Below are 20700 nucleotides of genomic sequence, written 5' to 3'. Positions count from 1 at the left end.
AAAAGGTCTTGAAATAATATTATCGTTTATTGCAATAATTTTTTTAGACAATTAATCGCTTGGCAAAATTTGTTGTCGTGACAGGCCTAGCTTCAACCAGAGTGGAAGAAAGTAAAAAACGTTCACTAGAATCACTAATAAAAAGCTTCATTATTATTATTATTTTATATATTTTAAAAAGGTTTTGTCTTATCGACATCAGCTGTAATGTTTAGGTCTTGTCCTCTCATTTGGAAATTCAACAATCTGAATTTTAGCTGAATTCTGTTTTATTTTATGCTGTCAGCATCGAGTTTTTCTCCTCTATGATCTGTTTGTGGGCTAAAATATAAGAATCATTCTATATTCGTTTTCCCCAGAACCATTCAGCCTTCCTGTTATCTGCTAAAAGTATCCGTTCACACAATTACATTTTATAAACTAACCTAAATCATACCCTTATTTATCCAACTGTGGATAAATAAGAGAAAACCTTAAAAGTCATCATTTGACAGCACTTATGAAGTGTCCTTGGATTGCGTTTATTTTTACTCTGCTTCATGTTTATGTTGATCTCCAGCCTGACGCAGAGGTTTATTTTTAGATTTTTCTGCTCGTGTGAATCCGTCATGTGCCCCACGTGTGTGTGCGTGCATGTGGGTGTGTGTGTGTAGGTGTGTGTGTGTGTGTGTGTGTGTGTGTGTGTGTGTGTGTGTGTGAGAATTTGTGCTCATATGCCCCATTCTGCCACTCTCTCCTCTCTAGGCCCCCCTCTCTTAGTCGTCAGTAACCCGAGCTTGTGACGTCAGATTGGTGCAACTGGCTCACTCAAAGCTATCAATTTTGAAACAAACACAGTAATTCGACAAAACCAGCCCAGTAACAAGGCGGGGTCGTCTAGTCAGCTTCTAGTAGGTCTAAATATTTCAGATGAAGTAAAATGTTTAAATAGACAGATCGTGTTGAATCTCTCCATTCTTCTCTTCCTCCATCTTGACTTGTCCCAACAATGTGCTCCTCCATCCTTTCCACATCCTTCCTCTCTTTACTGTTACGTAACCGCTCTTCTCCTCCTAGGACCGCCTGGCTCCAGCATACCCGCTTCTCCCGCCGTACCATCACTGTGTGTGTGTGTGTGTGTGTGTGTGTGTGTGTGTGTGTGTGTGTGGGAGAGAGAGAGAGAGAGTGTATTACTATGCATTTGTTTGTTGGTGTTGAAACAATGAGGCTTTCATCTTTCTGAAAAAACGGCGGTGTGCACCGCAGCTCACATGTGGGCTTTGTGTTTGTGTGTGACTAGTTCTGCTGTAGTCGAAAAGTATAAATGTCTACACAATGAAAGACAGCAGGTAACATCCACATTTTGGTTTTACTGGATGTTTTGGCTGTTTTTATCAATAGAGGCACAATAATGAACATCAAGAGGACAGGTGATGTAGGCCTAACAAAATCTCACACTGTTTGTAGAGATAACAATAAAAGTGTAGATAAAAAAAAGTATTTATAACTTGTTCGGTGTCTTTTTGTAGGCAAGTGTCTGGCTGTGACAGAATGTCTGTTGATGTGTTCAAGAATTGACACGAAAAGGCTTTTTGAAAGGGAACTTCATTGGACAAAGTTTAAAATGATCTGATCTCGAACTGATTGGTGCTTTCAGGAACAAGGAGAGGCAGCTGAGTTTTCATGTGTTTGATTATTGATCACAACAACCTCATTTTGATGGTTGTCTTTGCTTTAAATGCTGTTCCATAAGAATCTGTCTGCCATTCACACAGCCTCAAAAGGATAAATACAGGCTTTAAGATATCACAATTATTGATGTGCAACAGAAACTAGGTTGAATTTTGTTCATCCGTCCCAGTTGGTATGCAGGGCGGGTAGCACAGTACAGAGCCTGGAACAGCATATTTAGCACGTCGCACATCTCCCTTCCAAGTTGTGCCTGCTGCCTGCTGTGGTGCAGCGCTGGGATTGTGGAGAGCCATGATGGATGTGATTAAACATCATGCAGCCAGATACTTCACCCAGATGGCACCCAGAACATGTTATTAGTCTCACGTAGCTCCAGTGATCTGCCTCTGACACAAATCCATAGAGCGACCCACTTGGGAACAAATCTCAATTTGCGCAGGAAATCGTTTGGTTCCGGTATCTAAAAATATCTGGGTATTTACGCTCGCAGACAAAACAGCCCCTTCATGCTGCGTCTCAGTCTAAAGCAGATTACAGCATGTGAATATAGCGAGTGCTTTACATTTTCTGATTGGATTTTTTTTTTCTCGTTTCTTTTGTTATGCAGTGTTTAGTTTTTACAAATGCATGTACAGCATTGCCTTCTTGTTGAGGGTAATTCTGCTTTTAAAATCATAATTAAAAAATAATTACAATCATTTGTTCTAATCAGTTCTATGAAATTGCATCTCTGTCATTCTCCTATGTTAATGTTTGCGTTACGTTGCCACCATGAAAACTACCACTGTCCTTACGGTACCCTAGTAGTTAACAATCCAGACTCTCCACATGGTGCCTCTGATGAATGTCTGCACAGTTAACACATTTAGATTTATGAATATTTAATAATAATTCCAACAGTACTGGAAGATTCAAGTGTTCAAAACAGTCCAGAAACATTTTAAATTTGTCTGTGAAATGCAAAGTAGAAATCTTACTTTACTCCCACTTAAAATGGCTAAAATAACACAAAGGCAGATTAATGAGGTCCACATCATTATTCATTAGTTTGAAGGAGGTTTTTCCTGCTGAAACCTCATGTGGTTTGGTGCTCCTGACTGTTGAAGTGAGAGCGAACACCATGTGAGACCTAAAGAAATGTCTGAGCAGAATTGTATAAAAATAAATAAATAAATAAAAATCAGTGGAAAGGTTAGTAGCAGGTATTAAAGATGTCTCAAAAGAATGTATCACTGTAAGGAAAAATTCACTTAGACCTTTCATGATTGTCCCAGTAATTATTGCGATAAATGATAATATTGGTATCATTTATCGTAACATTCAAGTGATAAAGTCATAGCAGTGCCAGCTCACCCGCTGACAGACCACAGCATTTTAATTTTGTAAAGGACACTTCACACTGGAGCTGGAAATATTTTAGATATCCAAAATAAAACACAACAACCAAAAACGAAATAAAAACCACAGAGTGCCCTGACTTTTTTGATAGATGGAAAACAAATTTTTATTATCTGTTGCAAGACAAAGTTATTTTTGGTGAGTTCAGGTAAATATTTTTTTCCTAACAGATCAATAAAAAAATCATTCAACATCGATTGATGAGCGTTTATTGTGAACAGAAAATGTAATGGGTCAGCTAACTGTTCACGTAACAGAACCTGTGAACGTATTTATTTGCTTATGCACTGCGTGCGTGTGTGTTAAATATTTGAACACATGTGAGCATCTGTCTCCCAGTAACACTGACACAGATGCCACATAAACCTGGTTGTCCTGTTTCTCTGACGCGGTGCCTGAACGCCTCCTTTCTGTTTCCTGTCTGTTCCCCCTCAGCAAGGAGCTGAAGCTGGCCTCCCAGAAGTCTCAGCGTCTGGACGAGGTACCGAACTTTTCCTAAACTCCACCTTACGTAAGCGGCTCCCTCTATCCTGTTATGGATCCGAGGGGGTTTGTTTATCCTGAAATGGAGATTTGATGAATGGGCTTTGGCCTGAGCTCCTGCTGCAAATAAACTGCTCAAGCCGAGGCGGATTTAGCATCTATTTAAATACGTCTGTGTTTGTGTGTTTGACTCGCAGCGCAATGTGGACCACAACGGTCAACAGCCAGACATGAAGACCAGGTAAGCAACAAATATATGTTGTTCGTGTTTGCTTATTGATTTATTCACTAGTTGAGCATCGGTAGAGCTGACTTTAACAACACTTTTGTCTGTCTGTCTGTCTTAATGTTGTGATGCACAGCAAATAGTTGATTTAATCTGTTTATGCAGTTTTCTTTTACATGTTCTGCACATTTTGAAGCTTTTTGTCTTTGCTGAGGGAACATCTACTGTGGGTTTGCGTATAAAATCATCATCTTAAGGTTTGAGGAATTGTGAATTCGAATAAGATCTTTATTATTAAAGAGTAAAATTTTCAGTTTTAAATGTGATTTTTTTTTCCGTTCTCTTTTCATGGGCTGGATTTTGGTTTCTGTTTAAGCCACAACAAAAACTGAAAAACAAAGCAGCTGTGAACATTGGTTCTGCATCAGCCAGAAAGAGAAACTTCTGCTCCGTAATCCAAATATTTAAACTGTTTCTGAAGCTTCTATGCAGAACCTCATACTTAAAGTGAATACTTTAGAATGGGTGACGACAGGAAGTGAGTACGTAGTTTAAGATCTGAGTGAAGCGGGTGAAGACAAGCGTTTGTATCAGCCAGAGGGAAACGACGAAGCTACAGTCGGAGCAGAAATAACAGACGGCGAGGCAGAGAGTGTGTTCAAGAAGACTTGAAAAAGGTGGATGTGATTCAGTGAGACGACTTTCCTGCTTTCACTTCGACTTGTTTGGATGACTGGAGCAGAGATGTTTGTGGAGAGCTAGCTGGAGGCAGCTTGCCTCATGTCTGCTGGAATTCAGACGTAATCTTTGTTTTTTGTAGTTTACTTTACAAATGCAACGCAGCAGTAAGCTGATTATACTTCATGTTCAAATTCATATTTCCGCCTAAAGAAAGGAAAGCAAAACAGTTAAGCAGTTAGTTAAAAATAAATAAATGATGCTTCATTTTGACATAAAATCAGATTTGAAGCCGACTCTCCAAACTAAACATTAAGCTGAGGACAGAAACCTGTACATGCAATTCATTTCTTTTGGTATTATTTAATGTTCATAAATTTAGGTTGAGAGTTTCTTTTGGAAAAAAATCAGCATTATTAAATCAGCATATTTTGGGTTAATAATGTTCTATGCTTCACACTTTGCAGTTTAATTTGGATTCTTGCAAGTCTCATAATGTCACAGTCCAACTTTCCTGTCACCAAACTTGCACTTATTCAAACAAAAAAAAAAAAAGATGAAAATGTGGTGATGTGATGGTGAGACAAACTTACAGCAGCTACTTATTTACCAGAAACGTTTCACTTCTTACACCTTTTAATGGACAACATATTGGATCAGGAATGGACTAGTGATTTTGCTTTGCTTCTTCTCTTGAGACATACTCAAGAGAAGAATGGAGATGCGGATCTTCAGAAATCCACGGGAGCTTTAATCTCAGACAAAGACAGAGAACTGGAAACTCTGAGGAACGAGGTACTCTCATCAGAATCCCACCTCTCAGTCGTTTCTCAGTGGCAGGTGTGGAAAAGTCTCTTCCGTCTTTGGCAGATTGCCGTGCTACGCAGAGAGAACGCTATGGCCAAGACGCTGCAGTCGGCTGTGGAGACGCTGGAGAAGGACAAAGCTCAGCTGCAGAGTCGAGTTTGCGCTCTAGAGCAAAGGCTGATGGGAAGCCAAACCTCAGACTCCGAGGGCACAGAGGCTCCCCCATCAGGTGGGCAAATATTTCTAATAGGTTTTGGATTGTAGTTTGAGAGCAGATCAAAAATCCATTCTTTTTTTTGTCCGGACGCTCCCGCAGGCAATCCTGTCCTGCAGCAGCTGAGAGAAGAGAAAGAGTTCGCTGAGGGACAGGTGAGGCCGATGCAGACACTTCAATAGATCCAAAGAGATTCGTTTCATCTTGTGCCATGTTATTATGAGTGATTTAAATAATTATCTATATGTTTGTTTCGGTCAGATCAACTTCCTGAACAGCGTGATCGTGGACCTGCAGAGGAAGAACGAGGAGCTGAAGATCAAGTTGAAGAAGCTGGTCTTGTCAGAGTTCAACGGAAACGACGGCACAGACGGGTAAAGAAAACACAAAGTCTAAATGTTCTCCTAATGCAGAGATGCAACAAGGAAAACCAGCTTACCGTTTCACTGTTATCCAGGCTTTTATAAATGACGGAGGTAAACGTTTAAAACAGTCCGTCATCCTCTATGAAGTTACCGCTAACTCAAAAAAAACAAAAAAAAAAACCAATATGAAGCAAGCATCACTCCGTACAGCATCTTCAGTGATAAATCTATCAAACGGTGAGTCGGTTCTCTCGTTGTTCTCTCCAACAGGTTTGAGGAAGCGGTACCAAAGCGTAAAAAGAAGTCGGCTCCTCGTCTTTTCTGCGACATCTGCGACTGCTTTGACCTCCACGACACAGAGGACTGTCCCACGCAGGCGCAGAGCCCCGACTCCATACCTCACACCACCTACCACGGCAACCCGTCCGAAGAGCGGCCCTACTGCGACATCTGCGAGGTGTTCGGCCACAACACCGAGTCGTGTAACGACGACCAGACCTTCTGAGGCGCTCCGCCGCCGCCCTCCCACTCCGTCGCCTGATGCATTTCTTACACTCCTGCTCCAATAAATCCCTCAGATTATTTCCATAATGTATTTTTATACCGTGTTGTTGATGCGTCGGGCTGCGATCGACTCTCCTAACCCTTTTGTTCCTCTGAGAGACGGGGTTCTGATTGCGGTGCAGAACGCTCGTCCAAATTCGCTTCGTCGGTGCAATATTGATGTTTTTATCAAATGAAATTCACTTTCCGCACTCTTTTTTTTTTTTTACATGTTTTGATGTTTTTGGGTTTTTTTTTACTAAGTGAAAGTGATTTTCACGTGTCGTTTCTAGGCTTTTGTTTTCGGCAACAAAGTGATGCAACTTAATGAAGCACAGTTAAAACTGAAGGGAAACAAAGATCTGCACTGTTTTTGTTAACTAATCAGCAGCACTGCCACATGACGCATAAAATAAATGATTTATGCTCAGTTTTATTAGTTAACATCTTGGTCCGGTTTAAACGAGGCGAAATCAAACCTATTTTTTCTCATCTGTAATAAACACGATACATAAGAGCGTATAAAACAGTCCATAAAACACGTGAGGAAAAACTTATTTAAAAAAAAAATCTAACAAATGTAACAACGATATTATAAAGTTGAAATGTGGATATTTTGTTTCAAGAGAGCAGCAATAATTCAGTGTGAAAATCTTAAATAGGAATATCTAATTTTGCATACAGGAAGACAATAATTGGAACAAAAAGGGAAAGGAAACACTTATGGAAAAGAGGAAACCAGATTCATAAATTCATAAGCTGTTGTCAATTTGGAAGAATATTCTTACGTCTTTTCCGCATTTTGTTACGTTATTACCACAAACTTTAATGTTCTCTAGCAAACCTCGGGGACTGAGGAGCTTTATTTACGCTGAGGCTCAATAACACACAGCTGGGCTCTATTTTCGTATCAGAATCTCTTGGACTGGATTTTATTTTGGGGCATCGGAGCAATCGAGACTGAATACGAAACTATTTGTAAAAATTGGCCTTTTTACATCTAAAGACAGTTTGCTGCACCAAATTTTATTCTGGGGCATTAAAGTGAAGAGATTTGAATAACAATATAGATTTCTACTTGTTAATAAGAAATGTCGGTTTTCGTTCCGGGTCTTTTTTTTTGCTCCATCTCATAAAATCCCAATAAAACATAAGATTTGTGGTTTTAACGTTAGAACATGTGAGGAATATGAGTTAATTTGCAAGCATCATTTTACAAATCATGCTTTGTAATGATGCTTATCTTGAAACATTTTCTTATTCTGGAAATATTACAACTTTAGCCACTAAATATACCTTCATAGCACATTTTTTGATCAAAATATCAGTGATCCTCTATGTATCCTCTGAGCACAGAGTTATTATTTAACCGTTTTTATTTTTGAAGCTACTTCTTATTACGATTTAAATTATATATTTTTTATTAACGGTTGCATATTTTTTTCGCAATGTTACACCGTGTTTCTGAAAACATAATAATTTTTCAAACCCTCATAGTTTGACCAACATCGGCACCGATGGTACCTGATGGAAGCGACGGGTGACGTTCTACTCTTGGCCTGTAGAAAGTAGATGCAGAACGCATTTGGGTGGGAAAACAAACTAAAAGACGACGTGACAAAAAAAAAAAAAAAATTGGGAAAGGGATCCAAATTGAAAATATGAAGCTTGTGTTTGGCTATTTTCCTTCATTGTTGACAGCTGTTCCGGTCATAAATTTTTTTTTAATGCTTTACATTTTTGCGAGAGCTTTAAGGGGAGCTTTTTGTCGGAGCTTGCTTTAAGGTTAAGATTTCAACCCTTTAGTCCGACACGTTTCCTCAGCTTCTAGATCAGGGATGAACATATCTGCGTTTTCACCTTCTGTTCGTTGCTGGTGAAAGCGACGGGAGGTTTGATGAAGTTACATTTTGTTATTTGTCTCCTGATGTTTTAAAAGCCAGCGACCGATCTTACAGGGAAATAAGCTAGCACTGATGAAGTTTAACGCCTGGAGTAGGACTACTGTAGTACAGGAGACTGATGTGGCGTCCAGCCTGGTATTGCACTCTCCACTTTAAAGATTTGGTGTTTAAGCAGGCTGTGTGGTCTGCAGTTGTGACTTTTTTTGTTTTTGCTTTTGGGAATACTGCTCTCCAAAGCTAAGAGTTGACATTTTGGTTGTAACGCTTATTTACTTTCAGAACTGGAAGAAAATTCAAGACATTCTGTTCTTCCTATTGTGATTAGTACATTTCCTTATTTTGACCTTGTCCTTGAAGCTACAGTATGCAAATTTATATTTAAACATCAGTTTTTTACATGTTTGGTCAAACTGTCACTATGTCCTGACTGTATGGGATGAGACGGATAATCTGTGATCTCCTCCAACTTCTTTCTAAGCTATTATAGCGATCTGTAAAAATGCACAGCTTCCGGTCAAAAACAACCAATCAGAGCCAGGAGGAGTGTCTTAGCGCCGTCAATCATATTCATGTGCTCGCTGCTAAATGCGCTAATGATGCATTCAAACCCAATGCATTATGCGTGTCAAAAACACATCTGATGCTTCAAGTTTGACACGTGCACTTTTGGTGCGTTCACATCAAACGCGTTTTGAGCGTCAGGTGTGTCTGGTTTACATTCAAAGTCTCTGTGGAGCGTCGGGGCTCGCTCGACGTGTCAAACGCTCCAAACTGTTCAAATGACACCTTCACTTAGACTTTGAATCTGAACCAGACACGCCTGATGCTCAAAACGCGTTTGGTGTGAACGCACCACAATGGTAGAGAAACGGCTCACCGTTACAGGAAAACGTTTTAACGGCCGTGTTCGGCGGCCATGTTAACTAGCCTTAGCATTCATGGCAGACTCAACTGTCAGGCAGACACTGTAGTGTATCAAAGAGCAAGGAGGGGAGTGTACATGGTGCATATGCGAGCCTGATTGACAGCGCTAAAACCCTCCCCCCAGCCCTGATTGGTTGTTTCTGTAGTTAATACTAGAAGGCGGAAGTGTTCAATTTTTTTTTTTATTTTACAGATTATCTGTCTTATACTATACTGACACAAAATAGTGATAGTTTTAACAAATATGTAAAATGTGTATTTTTTTTTATACAATTCACATATTGTAGCTTTAATGCTTTCTATCTTGTCTCAGCTAATCACAGACACCTATGATGATTTAATTGAAATAATACTCCATAAACATGATGGTTAGAGACGGTGTGTGTATGTTAGAAAGTGGGACTAATACCCAACAAGCATTTATTTAGTTAAAAATGCACCTAGGCAATGTCTAAATGGCCCATACATATGTAGACTAAAATCGGTATTTGATCTAGAATTAAACATTTTTTATGTCTGATTTCGGTTTTTCAATATTTATTAGGAGTCTAAATGTAAATTTGTTTAAGCCTAGATTAACAAGCAATAAAACTTTTAAACATGAGCTACACAAATGCGCAAATGCAAATAGTACGATTGTTTATGTGTGCTGCTCATAGTTTTGTCGTCACTGTAAAATGTCCTTTTTAAAAAAAATCCAAATCATGATAGGTTTATGAGCAGCTTGATCGCAGAGGGGCTGTTTGAGACTTTGTGGTTCTGGTTGGGATGAAGGTTGATGAGGAGCTGTGGGTATTTTCCTTCCATTAAAACAAACCCAGAAAGCATCTTCTGTTCACTTTGACATTCCAGATAAAAGTGTGTGTTGCTCCCAGTACAGCAGAAATGTGGAAATCTGTCATATTTACCACAAATGCTCAACATACAGATCTCAAATTGACAAAAATAGTTTCTTTTTATGAACATAAAAGAAAAAGAAAGTATCAAAAGTGGAACAGTTAGCCTTTGTTTTTTCTAAACATACTTTTGTCTTTTTTATTTTGCTTTATGCCATGTTTTTATTTATTTTACAGTTCTAAATATTGGTGTCATAAACAAGCTTTAGCTTTGGAGCTCAATATTCACTCTGTGCTCTAGCTGAGCTAAGCTAACAAGATGCTAGTTTCAGCTTTTTGTTGAAGGCTAAACGTGAATACGCAGATTTTCTAAAGTGGAATTTAATTTCCTTAAATTAAACTCCTGTAGCAACCACCTTTGGACATGTTTTGTTCTAAAGCACAATTTTTTGGATCATATTGAATCTTCCCGTGTAAAAGTGATGCAACGAACTGTTGGCACTAGTCTCTGTAAATACTAAGCAGAGGTTTCCTTCTGACGCATGTGTACACGGTGCCATAAAACAGAAATATAGCTTTTAACGTGTGCTGCATTTTTATTTTTCTGCCAGTTAAGAAGACTGAAAGTATAGAGGTTTACACTCCCAGTGGGAAAAAACGGTTTGTAGAAAACTGTATGCGTTGTGTACTTTTCAAGTGATGACTCTATTTGTTGGTGTAATGTTTTATATATGTAACATCTGCACAAACAAGTATTTTACAGACGTGGATATGATGTAAAATGTCACTGTTTTCTATGTACTGTATATTCCTGAACGGTCCAATAGAAATTCTACGACGGGGTTTTCTGGTGTCCTGATTTCTTCTTAGGTTTTCTGGCCGTGTCCATTAGCATCTTTTAGTCAGCAGGAACAAGATTAGCTTTTAAACAAGAGTCTGAATTAAAAAGAAAATTTAAACATGGGTAATTCCTTTAAGTCTCACATAATATACATTCTACACAGTTAAATATGTGGCATACACCAATAACGGTTTAGTTTGGCATTTTCCTTTTAATCAACACAAATGTAGCACAAAAGTAGCAACACAGTTTATTTTTGTATTTCAAGCAACAACTTTCACTCTCATTTTTTCAAAGATCAAAATTATTTTTCTTTTATTGTTAAAGTAATTCTCATACCTGCTGAACTGTTTTTTTTTATGTTTCTATGGCTATTCTGGTGATTCATTATAGTCACTCTAATCTTTAGATTCTTGATCAGACTTATCATTGGACGTGTCTGTAAACTGTTTTTCCTGACCTCATTAGATCAAATGAATAAAAAAAAAAGATATTTTGAATCAAACACACTTTCCTGATACGATTTTAAGTGGATATGAATAATGAGCTTGTTTCTCCCCTCACCCCCCCACATTAAAAGGCGAGTGGCAGTTCCAGCTTATAGGGTATTTCTCTCCATTTTGTGTGTCCAAACACTAAATGACCATGTTCGCCAATAAAAATTGTGGACTACAATGTTTACTAGCATTTAAAATGGTAACCCTTTCCATTAAAAACTCACAGTGCGTGCAGCATGATATGGAGGCACTCATAGATGCTCTTTTCTCAAATAAATATAGGCTACTGAGAACTTCATGGCAGAAACAATAATCCCAAAGCGTCATGCTCTGTGGTCCCATCTGAGTTTTAGCAAATTCCCAACAGAAATTAGAATGAAAATGTGAAGCAGGTACAAAATGTAGATTGTGACGTGAACATATGCTCATACATAAATAAAGAAAGAATAAAGCCTTAATAAAACTTGAAGACATTTATTTAATGTAGAATTTACAAAACACAGATCAGCTCTCCCCAGAGTTTCTATGGATGATTTTGTTCTAAATGGCTTCTGTTCAATGAAAACAGCTCAGACAAAATAATTTTAAAAGAATCGAATTTGACTTAAGCAAATCTTTCGTAAAGTAATCTTTGAGACACGCAGTTCATTTACAGTACTTGGCTTGGTGTAGTAATTGTTTAAAATACCAGCGGGAAAAATGCAACAAACTGGTCAGTAATCATAAAAAATTTTGATTTGAAAAATTGATTGCTGTAATGACAATAAACATGTTTTCACACATAAATCATTCTCAACGTATTTTTCAAAGCAAAACATTAATAAAAAATAAATCCATTATAGTGTTTTCTTTTTAAAAAATATTATCTTTTCATATCTGTCAAGTCTATTCCGCCATGCTCCCGTATTGTTATTTTCCCGTAAATATCCCGTATTACTTGATACATTTATGAATTTACGTCTTTGTATGTTGTTAAAATGTTATTATGCTCAACATTTTTATTTATTTATTTTTTATTATTATTTTTCTATTTATTTATTTTTGCAAAAATTGCTTTAGGTCATTATTTAGTGAATATATTGACGAGTCAAAGAGAAAATGTTCTCTCTTTTATTTTGAAATTTATTCTGTATTAATCTGAAAAGCCGGGCTGGACGAGCGCTTATGACGTCGGGTCTTCTCATCTGTACGTCATTTGTCTCAAAAGTTGGTGAGACGCTTCGTGAAACTTACGGCAGCAACATAATTTGTCGTATTATTTCTACTACGAAGTTTTAATTTACAATATTTATATTAAATCACCTTCTTACTGTTAAGCTGCTGCCTTGGTTTAATCTAGACTATTTCACAGTTAACTTTGCGTCAGTAGCGGCTGCGATACGTTAACTGCAGTATTTTAAAGCCAGCTGTCAGCTTTTCCTCCCCGCTATGCCATCAGCTGAAGCTCAACAACGAAAATGACGCCGCAGGAAAATAAACACGGGCTGAATGTGGATGTGACGTAAGGAGCGGGAAACAGCTGTGACATCATGGACGGCAGAAGAAAACTGTTTACCTCCGGCCACAGCTCCTTTCTGCGAGCAGACGGTAACCAGCTGACATGTCACCGCCCCTGTCCATGTCAGTTCTCAGCCATGTAACTTTCATTGTTTGTTTCAGACGGCTCGGCTACACTGTGGCACAGCACTCCAGTTAAAGAGGTCTGGCTTTTATTGTTGTCCGTCAATTTGTGCAATTTCCGGTCTGCATATATTCAAATTGTACACAATTTCTTCAGAGGTCCAAATAATTGTGTGTTTGGGTTGTGTTTCGTAATGATAACTTTAAGGAGTGTCTTTGTTTTCCAGAAAGGTAGTGGTTCTCCACTTGATGGCCAACAGCCATGTGGTCCAAACAGAGGTTCGCCAACACAGTGGGTCCAGAGTTCTGCTGGAGTCCCAACAGATTCCTGCTGTGGTCACAATGTACAAGGTGCTGAGGTGAGGTCAAAACTTAGTTATCACCACGACGATGTGCAAGATGTGAATGACAAAGTTTTTTATGTTTGTTTGTTTTGTTTTTACATTTTTGATTATTTAAATGGAACATATACTCAGACTAAAACATTAATGATGTATCTCTACCAAATATGGGAGGAATTTAAAAAAACATAATGGAGAGCTAAAAGCTAATGTTATAAGGTTCAATAGGGAATGATGGTAGTGAATACGCTACACACAGCTTGTAAAATTATATTTTCAAATGTATTCCATTTAGATTTTAGCTTCCGAATAAAGTAATGGAGTATGTATATAAAACTGGCAACAAAGAGAAATTGAATATGTTATATAATTTTACATATCTATTTTTAGGCCTTTTTAGGCCTGTTGCAATAAATAATAAATCAATTAATTGCGTGATAAGTTAAATTGAACTCAACTATTTCCATCTGAATGTTTTATTGTTCCTCTCTGGATGATAAAAGTCTTCAGTCTGGTGCTTTGGTCCCAACTAGCGCCTTTTTTTCCTTTTCTTTTTTTTTTTGAAGGACAGTTTTGTTTACAGAGACTTCATAATTCATTTTATTTGTTGTTTCTGTTGTTTTATTTATTTTGGATATTTAAATGTCCTCCAGTTCCAGTGTTAAAAGTTCACTAGAATTTAAAGTTTATTTAATCTTTGTGATTGTTATGCCATTTCGAAATGATCTAAAAACAACATTATCGTTTATCACAATAACTTCTGGGACAACGATCTGTTTCTGTAAATATCTGACACAATTTTATACAGAGTGTAGAGAAGGAAGAGAGGATGGATGGATGGATGGATGGATGGATGGATGGATGGATGGATGGATGGATGGATAATGGACAGAAAGTGGGATTATTGGCAGATGAATGAATAGATGGATGGTTAATAAACTTTCAGATGATGGGGTAGAGTACAACATCTGGAAATAAAAATATATTTCCATACTCACCCGTACCTTTAACACACATACAGTAAACCAAGCTCAATTCTTTTCCAGACTGCTCAGAAATCCAGACGGTGTTGGTTTATAAATTAATAAACCTGACTGCTTCCTTCCTCTTGTGATGTTTTCCATGAAGCTTCCTGTGAAAGACCTGAGTAGCTCCACCATCCAGAGGCAGAGGAGGGAGCTCCAGCTCCTGATGGCCGAGCTGAAGGACAGGGAGCGAGAGCTGAACGCCATGTCGGCTTCCCATCAGAGACAGCACCAGGCCTGGGAACAAGACCGTCAGACTGCGCTGGTGCTGGAGCGGAGGTGTTCTCGTTTGGATGGTGAGAGCACAGAATGCTGTTAAAGTATTATGTAAAAATCGATTTTTTACATAATACTTTCTTTACATCATGTTATTATGAAGCAATCTGATTGGAGGATCAGAGTGTTGCCGTGATTCTTTCATACATGGCAACCATTCAGCTGTGCAAAACGCCTGGGTGGACCTAACTCCGCCTTCAAGACGTGACTCCTCCTTCAACAGATTCCAAGCTTCCGCCACACAGAGCAGCTCTCTCCCACAACTTCCTCACTCAGCTCCTTCAGACTAGCCAGCAGCAATTAGCAAACACCTGATGCAATTGTGCATCTGCTGAACTCATTATACAAGCTACTGCTCAGTGCAACGCTGGTAAAAATGTTGCTAAAGGGTTAATAGAGGAGCCATGTTGGGATAACTTCCTGAAGGCGGTTTTGGAAAGAGCAGGAGTTTCTTCACAAGACAGAGACCCAATTTCAAGGCATTAGACTACAAAGTTCAGTTTCTTATAAGTTATTTGGCTTATATACATTTTTTATAAGAACTGAAGGCAACAAAGTTACTTGATTGTGCTATAAAATACACAAGACTGCCCCTTTAACTGATGTAGCACCAACCCGTCCCGTCTTTTTACTGGATTGACAAAAAATGCATGAACTGAATTACACCAACACACAGCAGAATGAGAAATTGTGCAAGTGTTAATCTTCTGAGACGAGTCACTATTATAATCTGTTTTCATGAAAAGCTTATCATCTCACCTGATACCATTTAGCAAATGCCTCTTGTGTTTGCGTGTGTGTGTGCGTGTGCCCGTGTGTGTGTGCGTGTGCCCGTGTGTGTGTGTGTATGTGTGTGTTTGTGTGTTTTCTCACAGATGAGTTGCAGAGGTCCAACGAGGTGATCAGTGTCCTGACTAAACACGTGTGGGTTGTGGAAAGCAGAGAGAAAGAGGCGCAGACGCAGCTAGGCGACGCTAAGCAGCTGCTGTGTGAGCTGGAAAAGCAGCAGCAGCAAGTCAGCCAAAAGTGTCAGGACGACGAGGTAACGACTGTCTGCCGGCTTGTACAGCTGCTTGTATTCGCAGTAGTGGCAGGACTCCATTAAAACTTTTAATAGAGTTAATTACAACATCTGTGGTTCAATGAAAAATGTATATCGACAAAATAATAAACATGTTCAATTCAGAAGCCCCTTTATTCTGCATAACTATTGAATAAATAGACAAATGAGCTCAAGAACAAATATATTTGTTATTTTAATTTGTTATTCATGTTATTCAACCATCAGAGAAATGAGTATTATACTTATTTGGAAATGTGGCCTGTGGACGCTAACATTAGCATTAGAAGTGTCTGTGCTACTGCTACATGTGTAGCATTGAGATGGTATTTTAGGCTTGAATAATTTCTCTGATAGGCTAACTCCTTTTAGCAGAGCTTGAACATTACAATAGTCTTTTCCAACATTCAATCAGATTGTGTTTTGAAGCAAAAATTAACCCCCTGTGGGCCAATGGGAGCGGGTTTGTCATCAATTGCTGCTGTTTGTGGATATTGCTTGTGCGTTAGATTAGCGAATGTAGAAATGCTCAAATACATAGACTCTGGCCAGACTGTTTGTATGTGAAAAAATGTATATGCAATTAATTGCCTTCACAATTTTACAAGAGTTTTGAAAAATTGTGACCTATGCTGCGATTTTTTTTTTTCTTCAGTTCCCTCCCTGATCCAACCTCAGTCCCAGTCAAACTAATATTAAAATTTTTTTTGAAGGCAGCCAAAGAAAAAGGGAGGCTGGAAAAATGAAGTGGTTTGTGATATTTTCCAGGCAAAGAACCAGAGCCTCAGCTCCGCTGTCGTGGCTCTGTCCACACAAGTTGGTTCCCTGCAGGTCCGAGAGGAAGAACTGAGTTCAATGCTCAAGCTAAAAGTAAATCCCTCAGACTCATAACTTAATCCAACATTCGTCACACGTGTGACCTTATTACTGCTCCGTGTGCGCCTCTGTCAGGACAAAGACGTGGTCGAAGCCTCGGGTCGTAACCTGGAGCTGTCGGCGAGGCTCCAGGACCTGGAGACGTCGCTGGCAGAGAGTCGCTCTCAGGAGAACAAGCTGCTGAGAGACTTGGAGGAAACGAAGCAGCGTTACAGAGAAGCTAAGCACGAGGTCTCCCAGCTAAGAGGTAACAAACTACGGCTTCATTCAGAAAACTGTGAAAGCTGCTAGTTTTTATTGGAGAAACAAATCAGATTTTCCAGTATTTGACGAGCTGATCACCACTTAGAAAAAAGAAGAAAACAAGGATTTTAAGCATGTTGGTCAGTGTGTGGACTCTTTCACAGCCTCATCTGTGATGATGCGACGTTACTGACGTGAAGTTTTCTGATTATTAAAGAACAAATTGTAACTTTGCAGCTGGCTCATGTTGAAGAAAATAACATGAAAAAATGTTTCTTGGCTAAATTATCAAATATGTGTGGACATAGTTTTTATTCTTTGAGTTAACTAAAAATGTGTGGAAATGCATTTAATGAATACAAATTTTCCTTTTGAAAAGTTGAACTATTGTTCAAGAAGGTTTTAAAAATTTTGATTCAGATAAATGTCTTTTTTTTAAAACAAGTTTTAGTTTCTTCATCTTGTTATCCAGCATGTATAAGAGCTACTGAAAGTCTTTGCCTTTAGAAGGATGAATCTAGAGCAGGGGTGCCCAATACGTCGATCGCGGAAGGTTTTGAGTCGATTTCGGCAGCTGACAATCTGAACGCCACCAGGACGCTGAGAGCAGCACTTCCTCTTCTGACGGGCTTATAAAAAATATTCACTAAGATCCTAAACGTTTGTAGCTTCATTAAAAAAAGAATAATTATTAAAAAAAAATCAACGAAACGTGTTAAAATTAATAATCTCAGTAGTTATTGTTTCAACAAGGTGTTGCGCAATTCAGTGCGTTTCGGTCCCATTAACAGAAAAAAAAAAAGAAAAAAGCGACTCAAAGACCGACTGAGAGCAGAGCAGGAGTTTAAATTAGCTACTCAACCACCGCTGTGTTCATGAGAGGCTTATTAATAATCGAGGAATAAATATCAAGCCTGGAAACCTGATATTGTAACGGACTGAATGTTGTGTTTTTAACATAATCTCTGCTCGGCTTGTGAGGCGCAGGCGGTTGCCACGGCAACAGGTGTGCTTAAACGACAAAGAGACAGAAAGTAAAAAGGTAGGAGTGGTTTTGATTTGATCGTCTGTTCGGGTTGTTTTACCTTTGTTTACCTTTGCTGTGGCTCATCACACCTGCTGTAGTTTCTGAACGTTCAATAAACGACAAACTTGGACTAATTACCTCGTTCGTTTGTGAGCATACGTCACAACAAACATCAAATAGGACAAATATATTTCATTAAGTTTTAACAAATTCTACCAGGATAATTATGTGAAATTAAATTAATTATATCCCGACTTCCGAAGATTTGCCTTTAGCTTTTCTGGGCTCTTTGCTTAGTTTCTCATATTTCAGTCATCAAACCAAAGTTCAGATCTACCATGACTGACTGACACCTGCTGGTTTGCAACCAGCTTCTGACTGAGAAACCAGTAACCTGCTCCCAGTGTCAGAATCTCACTGAGGAAGAAACTGGATCAGGTTTTCTGTCACTTTATTATTTCTGCTACAACTGATGTATATTCGCATATAAAATAAGTCAATAGAGTTTAATTTGCGATTTTTTGTCTTTGTGTCATGAGGTAGATCTCAAGCGGCTGGTGAGAGAAAAAGTAGATCTTGCTCTCAAAAAGTTTGGGCACCCCTGATCTAGAGGCTGGTTGTGTGTTAGACGCCATAAACCGATCAGTTTAATCTCAGTATTTTCTTGACTGAGACGTTAGTGTTTAATCTGCGTGTCGCTGTGTTTGTAGCGGAGCTGCAGCAGCAGGTGAGTCAGAGCAGCAGGCAGAGAGAGGAGATCATCCGTCTGAAGCAGGAGCTGCAGCTGCTCCACACGGATCTGGCCCTGACTGGTACGTCACATGATCAGCTTCTTTCTCTGTAAACCCTCAGGCTGAGGCAGATTAATATTTCTCATCTGAGAGATTTCAATTCATCAATATATTACCTGAAAATGGTCTCAAAGAGTTTGTTTTTTGGATGGAGTGGGTACGATCCTAAGTACTTGTATGTGTTACCTTCCTCATGTAGCTGGATTCTTACAGCCATTTCACATTGTATTAAAAATCTTTGTTTTATTTTCAAACATTTTGAAAACCATGTATTATTTTTCTTCCAAGTCAGAATTCTGCACTACTCTTTGTTGGGCAATCGCATGAAATCCACAAAAAATATGTTGCGGTTTGCAGTTGTAATGTTGAAAAAGTTCAGCATGCTCTAGTTTAGTCTTTTTAGAGCTAAAATAAAACTCCTCTCTCTTGTTCTGTCGCTTCAGTTCTCAGCAGGTCTGTCTTATCGGTGTGTGATTTCCATCTCTAGCAGGCGTGTCAGGAACCTCCGATTGTCAGATAAAGTCCAACCTGCTGATCTTTGCTGTTAACAGGAGAGGGTGAGAGCTGGAAGGACGAGCTGCTGGAGCTGTCTCGCTCCAAGCAGGAGCGCATCATGTCGGAGCTGCTCTGCCTGCAGCAGGTACAACAGAGCAGCTGCTGCTAAACGTTACTGAAGCGCTCTCGTGTCTTTTCCTTGTTCCTCCTGCTCCGTCTGGAGGTGATTTTCCTGTTGGTCTGCATGCCTCGCTGTATTTCTGCAGCGCTCTCACTCTCACAACGTGGTTCCGGTTCACATAAAGGCTGCGACTGCAGGCATGACGTTAAATGTACAAACACAGATAAAATCCTGTCTTGTCCTCTACATCAGGGGTGTTTAACTCATTTCATTTTGGGCCAAATCAAGATCATGAATGTTCTTAAAGGGCCTGTTGTGCCAGAATCCATTTCTAAAACCCTTTAACCATCTGTTAAAAATATAAACAAATTCTTAAAATTAAATTATATTAAACATCTTTATATTATATATTAAACAATCACAAACTCCCTCCAGGAGTTTGTGATTGTTTTGGGGATTTTTCTCAAATTCCTGATTCTTGATTTGGAAATTTTTGTTTGCAAATTCTTGATTCGAGTCATTTTCAGGTCTGAATATGTAGGAAAAAATAGAGTATGGACAAGAGTTGTAGTTCTTAACTTTATTCTGAATCCCTTTGAAAACAATCCATCTACCTGTTAGTCTGCCAGGTGCAAATTTTATACTTTAAGAAACACCTAACATTTAATTTAACATATTTATATGAATGTTCCATCAGTGTCTAAGCATAAATTAAAAACTCAAATTTGAGCCTGGAGAGGTGTAGAAGTTTAACTCTGACTGGAGAAATGTGTTGCACTTTTCACCGTGAACGCCACAACAAGCAGCAGCAGCAATGGTTTTTCTGCTGGTGTGTGTTTTCCAGGTGTGTGAGAACCAGAGGAGTGACCTGCAGCTGCTGCGGCTGAACCAAGAAAGCACGCAGAGAGCTCAGAGGGAAACACACCTTCAGCGATTACCTAGCAGGTGACAAGAAAATTAGTTTTCTTACCTCATACCCCCAGGACCAACAAAAAATCTGAAATTAGAAATTTTTTGAGAGAATGTTTTGATCTGCTAGGAAATGACAACAATCATTGCTGAATGTATCTCAAAGTCAGAGACATCAGAGTGGATGTGGTGGAGCGTTGAGTCCTGCAGGTGTGACCGGCCTTAACGAGCTGAACGTCTTTGTGTCCCAGGCAGGACGAATCGGCCTGTAACTATGCCGACATTCAGTCCCTGAAGAACCTGAGACCTGATCTTGAAGCCTCACCAGTAGCTGGTGTTCACGACTCCGACAGCAAACCTGAAGGCTTTCCAGCAAACATGACGGATGTAAGATATTTTACAAAAACTGTTTTAAAGGGACAGTATGGCATAAAATTGATTTTTTTTTTTTTTTTTTTTTTTTTTTTTTTATTTTTTATTTTTAAATATTATTTCCCTTTAAAAAAAAACACCTTCATATTTTATTATA

The 20700-nt window shown here is 38.8% G+C and overlaps 2 protein-coding genes across 6 annotated transcripts in view; both read left to right on the top strand.

Moving 5' to 3' along the window:
* The window catches only part of clip1b (CAP-GLY domain containing linker protein 1b), a 38056-nt gene extending 27164 nt beyond the window's left edge, over positions 1-10892 (top strand). For 3 of the 4 annotated variants that reach the window (XM_015044558.1, XM_015044556.1, XM_015044557.1), the window contains exons 16-22: positions 3505-3550; positions 3750-3793; positions 5155-5251; positions 5327-5492; positions 5580-5632; positions 5739-5851; positions 6113-10892. In XM_015044558.1, the coding sequence (XP_014900044.1) occupies positions 3505-3550; positions 3750-3793; positions 5155-5251; positions 5327-5492; positions 5580-5632; positions 5739-5851; positions 6113-6347 (754 nt within the window). In that variant the 3' untranslated portion in view covers positions 6348-10892. Of the gene's footprint in view, positions 1-3504; positions 3551-3749; positions 3794-5154; positions 5252-5326; positions 5493-5579; positions 5633-5738; positions 5857-6112 lie in introns of those variants that run through there. The other variant, XM_015044559.1, reaches the window with a different exon arrangement.
* A 1637-nt stretch (positions 10893-12529) lies between these two features.
* Positions 12530-20700, top strand: part of ccdc62 (coiled-coil domain containing 62) — a 12765-nt gene continuing 4594 nt past the window's right edge. Inside the window, exons 1-11 of one of the 2 annotated variants that reach the window (XM_015044555.1) lie at positions 12530-12974; positions 13047-13087; positions 13235-13367; positions 14475-14669; positions 15525-15691; positions 16478-16579; positions 16661-16832; positions 18566-18667; positions 19198-19286; positions 20107-20207; positions 20423-20558. In XM_015044555.1, the coding sequence (XP_014900041.1) occupies positions 12917-12974; positions 13047-13087; positions 13235-13367; positions 14475-14669; positions 15525-15691; positions 16478-16579; positions 16661-16832; positions 18566-18667; positions 19198-19286; positions 20107-20207; positions 20423-20558 (1296 nt within the window). In that variant the 5' untranslated portion in view covers positions 12530-12916. The remainder of the gene's footprint in view (positions 12975-13046; positions 13088-13234; positions 13368-14474; positions 14670-15524; positions 15692-16477; positions 16580-16660; positions 16833-18565; positions 18668-19197; positions 19287-20106; positions 20208-20422; positions 20559-20700) is intronic. The other variant, XM_015044554.1, reaches the window with a different exon arrangement.

Source organism: Poecilia latipinna, unplaced genomic scaffold (genome assembly GCF_001443285.1).
Source record: "Poecilia latipinna isolate Pla-1442-1.1 unplaced genomic scaffold, P_latipinna-1.0 Scaffold681, whole genome shotgun sequence".
NCBI classification, from domain to species: domain Eukaryota; kingdom Metazoa; phylum Chordata; class Actinopteri; order Cyprinodontiformes; family Poeciliidae; genus Poecilia; species Poecilia latipinna.
The sequence above is the reverse complement of the archived record's forward strand: the minus strand, read 5'-3'. Positions and strand labels throughout refer to the sequence as shown.